The 7,322-nt window shown below is 37.8% G+C and overlaps 1 protein-coding gene across 1 annotated transcript in view; it reads left to right on the plus strand.

Moving 5' to 3' along the window:
* Nucleotides 1–6,219, plus strand: part of LOC145666831 (uncharacterized) — a 120,680-nt gene extending 114,461 nt beyond the window's left edge. The window contains exons 18-19 of the mRNA XM_081734407.1: nt 3,054–3,163; nt 5,696–6,219. Of these exons, the coding sequence (XP_081590533.1) occupies nt 3,054–3,163; nt 5,696–5,814 (229 nt within the window). The 3' untranslated portion in view covers nt 5,815–6,219. The remainder of the gene's footprint in view (nt 1–3,053; nt 3,164–5,695) is intronic.
* Nucleotides 6,220–7,322: the final 1,103 nt, after the last annotated feature.

The following is a 7,322-nucleotide window of genomic DNA, read 5'->3' on the forward strand; positions in this document are numbered from 1 at the left end:
TGGAACAATATGTAACTAAAGGACGTACCTAGAACATGACAGATATATATCCCAAGTGACGACATAAAAACGAATGACTGTTAGAGCGCGAAACTGAGCCAGGTATATAAATCATATATTTCTAGAACATAGTTGCAAATATCAATTAGGTGTAAAAACTACCGAAAACTGTAGGTGCCTGAAGTACATACTTAGCATATGAATATCACATGTGCCAAGTGTCGGTACCTAAAAAGTAGCTGGAACACCTAAATAGCACAAGCCTAGCACATCTTGTGCTGTTAGGGATCTGAACACAATTCAATATAGGTAGTACGTTTGAGAGAGACGAATTCTGTACAGATTTCCAACTTCATCCTCTCTAACGGGACCAAGATATGAATTTCACGAGGAATGCACTCCACTTACTACCATTTTTCGATCTCTATGGCTGCAATTCAAGTCGCATCAGGAGTGCAACACAATATTAATATGGTAGATAGCAATTTATAGGAGTTTCTGTTAAGTTGATACACGTCTGTAAGTACCCAGCTAGTAGTGAAATCAAGTACTTTTATATAATACCCTAGCAGAACAATCACATAGCAGGCATATGCCTATCATGTTTCCTCAGGTACATGGGAATGTGTCCAGTATGTGTCTTATGTATCTCTGAGAGAGAAATCACATGGATGGCAAGGATAGTCACAGTCTATGTCCGCCCCTAGGCACATGCCTGACATGCACCTGAGGTGCCTGAATAGTATGTTCTAGTTATGTACCCCATGCCGTAAGAGTCAATGAACAACAAAGTTACTCCTCCAAAATATGTTAAATCCTCTATATACGTAATGTATTTATGTTAAGGTAAGTCTAAAAAACACTTTAAACAACTAAAAAAAGGTACTCCAGGGTAGGCACGAACCACCACCCTTTGGATTACTAGTCTCGTCTTCTACCGACTTGGCCACGGAGGCGACAAAGATGTTGCTTGTAGAGGCATAAATTGTTGAGGTCTTTTGAATTTGGCTAATCAGGGTGCTCCTTTAACCACGTACATTCGACGATAATCGTTTGGGATCAGACGAAATCTACCCGCCATGTAATTTTATAACAAAATGATGAGTGGCTATTTACTTTATTCCATGGTTCTTCCATGTTCACTTTCAAATGATTGGCAACAGTTGTCATCTAATAAAGTCGATGAATTTGTTGCTTCTAGTACACAATCGCTTAAGAAAAGAAGCAACAAATGCATCAAATGTGGAAAATGAATTTAGAACCCCTAAATGTAGCCTGCTTAGCAGATCTTGTACTGTTAGAGCATCTGAAACAGTATATACCTAAAGCAAGTACCTAGAACATGACAGATATGTACAAAGTGACGACATAAAAACAAATGACTGTCAGAGTGCAAAACTGAACCGGGTATATTAATGCTATATTTGTGGTACATAGTTGCAAATATCAATTAGGTGTAACAAGTACCTAAAACTGTAGGTAGCTTTAGTACATACTTAGCACATGAATATCATATGTGCCAAATGTCGGGTATCTAAAAAGTATCTGGGATACCTAAATGTCACATGCTTAGCACATTCTGTGCTGTTAAGGTATATCTTTGTGTTACGAACGGGAAAATCGTATCTTGCGAAGTAACACAAGATATGATATTCTTATTCCTAATACAAAACTGTATTAAACGAATAAAATAACTTACGCTGAACCAGCCAGAACATTATGACCGCTTCCCTAATGTATGGTACATTCACCTTTCACTCACAAGACAGAAACACTGTGGTTTGACATGGAAGCAGTGAGACGTTAGTAGGTGGCTGAAGGCATGACACACCACATCTGTACACACACCTTACTTGATCTCTGTGAATTCCGCGACGAGGTCGGACTTGACGTTCAGTAACATTGAAAAAGCGTTTAATTGTGTTAAGATCGGGTCGTTTTACGGGTTATTGCGTCAATTGAAATTCACAACTGTGCCCATTGAACCTGCAAGACAATCTTTACTTTGTTACAAGCAGCGTTGTCCTGCTGAGAAAGGTCATTTTTAGCTGGTAATATGGGAGTCATGAATGGGTGTACGTGATCGCAATGACTTGCTGATAGCTAGGAAGATTCATGGCGTCCTCCAGACGCTCTATCGAGCCCATTGGTGACACTGTGAAACTTCCCTAAACCATAATGGAATCATAACGGTTCTGTCGCCAACCTACGTGTCGAGCAGCTCATTCCCTGGAGCAAGACGAATTCTGACCCAGCCATCGGTCTCATGAAGGCAGTATCGCAATTCATCGGACCATGCAACGCTGTGTCGTTGCTGTGTGTTCCAGTGACAATGGTTGCGTGCCCCTGGCAGTATGGTTAATATTGGTTCTCATGTGAAACATTGGCTTCGAAGACTAACGGTGAATTGCGTGCTCAGACACATTCGAGGTTTTCGTATTGTTAAAGTATGTAAAAGTCTGCATTTAATAAAGCTGCAGTTTGAGTCCAATCTTGTTGTACTAACCTCGACAGTCTGCGATGCCCGATATCTTTAATAAAATGTGGGCTACCCCATGTTTCGTGGTTTGGTGTTTGTTTCAGAGTATTTTTTTCTGCTTCGAAGGTGCTAACCGCGGCAGCTCGGGAACATCCAACAAATCACACTGTTTCCAAGACATTCGTTCCCAGCCGCCAGGACCCTATCAAATTCTGATATTTCGCCTGTTTTCCCATTCTGCGCACAAGCATCACACTTACTGAACGAGTGTGATTTCTGTCACCACTTGGACATAGGTTTTGTTGTAATCCGTGCCTCTTATGTCATCCCAACGACTTTGTTATAAAACTAGGCAGCTTATCTTTATGATTTGGTTGGTCATTATTCTTTTTTATTTACGTCTTAAGTACAGTAATATTATTAACAAGAATATAATAAAGAATACTCGATTTTTGCCAATTTTTAGTTATTAGTGTTTCAAATTAGACTCTTCTTTTTTCTAGAGATACTAAACGATTGTTTCATTATTACAAACATGAAAGATGAAAAATTTGAAAGTCATTGTATTTTTCAGTGACACCAGGAGCTTGCAAAAAGGTCACCATGGCGTCCACAACTTCCTTTACAAACGAGGAATCACACGAAGACGCATAAGAGTCATTCGAGGAATGGTAGATATTGCAGGTGTGTTTATAATATTTTGTATACACTGTGCATTAATCATAGTTAGTTAGTTACCTATATCTTGAATAGTTTGTTTAAATTAACGTGCATATTAAAGTGTTAATAAACTATATGGTTTACTATGTGTAAAATATTTGTAATTCACACAATTAGAATAATGAAGTTTGATTCATTATGTGTACAAATTATAGATTTCATGAATAATAGTAGACTAATTTTAGAATTTCTACGTTATGCAGACTTCCTCCCTGTATAATTAATTTTCTCAGAATGTTCGGTGAACCTTAATTATTTGAGTACAGTTCCATGTAACTAGGACAAAATCATGTCCATTTAGAGTTACAGAAAAATAAACCAAATACTTGTTTCCATGTAAACTTTATTAATTAAAAAAACTACAAATAGAACTGGTACTTCAGCTGTGGGCGGTGTGTTGTAGTAAACAACCAATCGAAAGGTAACTTACTAACACATACGTATTCTTGAAATAATATTTTAGTTCATCAAAGATTTTTAATCCAGTATTCTGGTATATCCAGTAATAGATTTTTTTTTAGTTTGTTGAGATAGTTCCAATTATAATAATATATAAGAGACAGTCGTTATCGTTATATTGAATTTTACGAACTCGCATTCAGTTATGTTAAACTTAGAAGTATGTTTAAATTAATTTTGTTGCTTTCGAACACTGCCAAAGTGTGTGTGTGTGTGTGTATATGTATTAGTCCCCTTTCGTTTCATAGAAAATTGTTTTTTTCACTTATCATAAGTTTTCATGTACTCCCTTCATTCACAATGAAATAAGTATGAGGCATATGTAAGAAAAGGCCCGATAATTTTATATGGGGTTGGCAACACTGATGAAGTTTGAGCCTGTGCAGAAGCATGCTCTTGTATTTTGTGTTTACAATAAAGATATAATTGTCCGAATAGAGTTGGGTACGAGGGAGTAGCAATGTGAAGTGAGATCCGTCGCATGATTTCTGAACGCCAGAGGACAGAATACAGTTGACATCTATCAGGAATTGGTGTGCCATTTACGAACCAACAGTAATGAGTGAAGGAAAGTTCAAGCAATGGTACAGAGTGTTTCGAGAAGGGTATTCAAATGTTTATGGCGACAAACGTAGCTGAAGGCCTAGTGTTCAGACGGAAGATCTGGTGGAACGTGTTAACAAGAAAGTGCGATTGAATTACCAGTTCACAATAACTGAACTTGCCCAAGAGTTTCCGGAAGTGCTTGCGAAAACAATGCATATAATTTTGACTTACCAGCTGGGTGGCAAAAAATGCTGACAGACACTCAGAAAGAGCAAAGGATGACAGCTGCACCTAATTTTTTTGCCCGCTGAAGGGAGGGAGTGACGCGGGTGAAAGTTGGATATCGTATGCCACTCTTGAGTCGTAGCAATAGTTAATCCAATGGTGGCACTCTGGTTCTCCTAAAGTAAAAAAACTCTAACACCGTCAGAAAACAAAATCATGTTAACTGTATTTTGGGACAAAATGATTTGATTCTTCTGAAGTTTTTGAAACCAGTACGAACAATTACATCAGATTTGTGTTTCCAAATGCGGAATGATCTCCTATGTGCCACCCAAAATCGATGTAGAGAAATGCTATGTTCTTGAATCCTGATCCATGACAACGCCCACTCGTATACAGCTGCTCGCATTGTTGAGACAATTCAAAAATTTCGATGGGAACTACGTATTCAATCATGACACTTACATCCCGAACTTGCCCTTTGTGATTTATTAATTTTTCTTCAAATGAAAAATCGGCTTGTGTTGAAGCATTTCAACAACAGTGAAATGCTCAAGACATCAATTCTGACTGACTGCACTATTAGTCGGCAGATATGGAGGGTGTGTGGAAGCTTGTGCCGTGCTACCAGAAATGTCTGGAGGTGTATGGTGACTACGTCGAAAAATAGCCAATAAGTGAATCACAATAAATGTCTCCTATCATTTGCTTTTTATATATATTACCGGCCTTTTTCTGCCATGTGCCTCGTCATTCCAAAATCACCTTTACGTATTTTTTCCGTAGCTGCCTCGTTCGGTGTAAATGATATTTGCCTCGTTTTCGGCGTAAAGATGTTATTTATTTTTCTTCAATGTGCAAAACGTCTGTGTAAAATCTTACGGTATATTTCGCTTCATTTTAAAATCTTTTGGTGTAAAGATTGTCTTGTAACTCTGAATTGACCGAATATAGCAAATGAGTTGTCCCAAATTTAACAATAACTAGGCCTTTACGTTAGTTCTCATTAATATCCGCATAACAATTAAGCAGACATAGTAACTTGTATTCAGTTAATTCTTTTTTTCGTGACGTGACTAACTTAGTATATTGATTCAACTCAGAATTACGAGACAATCTTTATTTGAAATGAACTGAAATACATCACATAATGAAATACAAAGAATGCATTAGAGAAATATGCTCACTTCATTAAATAAGGCTATTAATTATTACAAATCGTGAGTACACACTCTCTTACCAATATATTGTTCATTTTTCTTTCAGTTTCTATTGGAGGAGTAATTGGATTATTTATTGGCGCAAGCATGATGAGCGTGGTAGAAATACCATATTTCCTTCTTGTTAGGCCATTGTTTACCTTGTGGAACAAGAAAATGAATTGAAAAAACAATAAGGACAAGTTTACATGAAAGAATATGAAGTGTAGACTTAGAAAGTATTTTGCGAATTTGTTAATATCAGTACCGAAATATGAGATGACTGCTTTTGTCACATTCATCGTGAAGGAGTGAGAAGCTAACCTCACATTTTCTCTGCTGTAAAAATTACAAAGAAGCGAAACACTAACTCCATATTCTTCAACTATCATTCACTCGGAAATTCTAATCCATAAATTTTGGTATCGCATGGTATGTTTTAGACAATTGCAATAACTTGCTCGTCAGCACAGATATAAATCAAGTTTTAAACCCTGTAGAGCAAGGGGCCAAGGGGGCTATAACTCCCCACTTGGAGAATGTTCCTTAGGGTCCTTAGAATCAAAAAATAGTTGTTGGTCAACATACAAGTGCAACACCTGCGTCCTGGAGCCTTTAACCCTTTAGCACTTGTGCATTTTTTCAGACATCGATGGGATCATTTTAAATACCCTTAGATCAGACCGTCAGTGCAAGACTGGAACAAGTTATACCTCGATTGATTTGTAATAGTAGACTTTCAATTTACTTAATGAGCGTGACATTTCTATATACGAAGGAAAAATAGTTGAAGGAAATTTAAGAAAAAATCCCTTCTCGCGATTATTTTACTTATTACGTTGCAATATTGCAAGTTAGGTTAATAATAATAATAATAATAATAATAATAATAATAATAATAATAATAATAATAATAATTTGTATTTCTGTATCATATTTTATTTGGTCTAGGAATTAATTCGTGCGGGTGGACAAGAGATGGCGCAACGAACGGAGCGTCCCACAGTTCCGTGTATCCACACATGTGTTGCAAACCCCTGTCATCGCGTATCGTTCGTAGTATAGGGCAGTGGATTAAAGCGTCAACAACACCAGTTTGTAGTGAAGTGAACATGGCGCAATTTGTGCCTGATAAAGTGTTTTTGCGGGGTGTCCTGCTGCATTACTTTAACATGCAGAAAAGTGCGACTGAAAGTCATCGTATTTTGGTGGAAGTGTATGGTGACCATGCTCTAGCTGAGCGAACGTGTCAGAAGTGGTTTGCACGGTTTAGAAGTGGTGATTTCGGCTTGGCAGACCAAGAGCGAGCTGGACAGCCAAAAAAATTTCAAGACGAAGAATTGACAGCATTGCTCGAGCAGGATTCGTGTCAAACGCAGGAACAACTTGCAGCAGCATTAGGCGTTGATCAAACAACAGTCTCCAAACGCTTGAAAGCCATGGGAATGATTCAAAAGATGTCACATTGGGTTCCACATGAATTGAAAGACAGAGACGTTAAAAGACGAAAAACCATTTGCGAATTGCTGCTTCAACGACAGAGCAGAAAGGGGTTTCTGCATCGAATTATTACGGGTGATGAGAAGTGGATCCATTACGAGAATCCTAAACGAAAAAAGGCCTGGGTGAAACCAGGTGAACCAGGTCCATCACAACCAAAACGAGATATTCACTGTGCAAAGGTTATGCTGTGC

This window comes from Thermobia domestica, chromosome 1 (assembly GCF_964235325.1).
Source record: "Thermobia domestica chromosome 1, izTheDome1.hap1.1, whole genome shotgun sequence".
NCBI lineage: Eukaryota > Metazoa > Arthropoda > Insecta > Zygentoma > Lepismatidae > Thermobia > Thermobia domestica.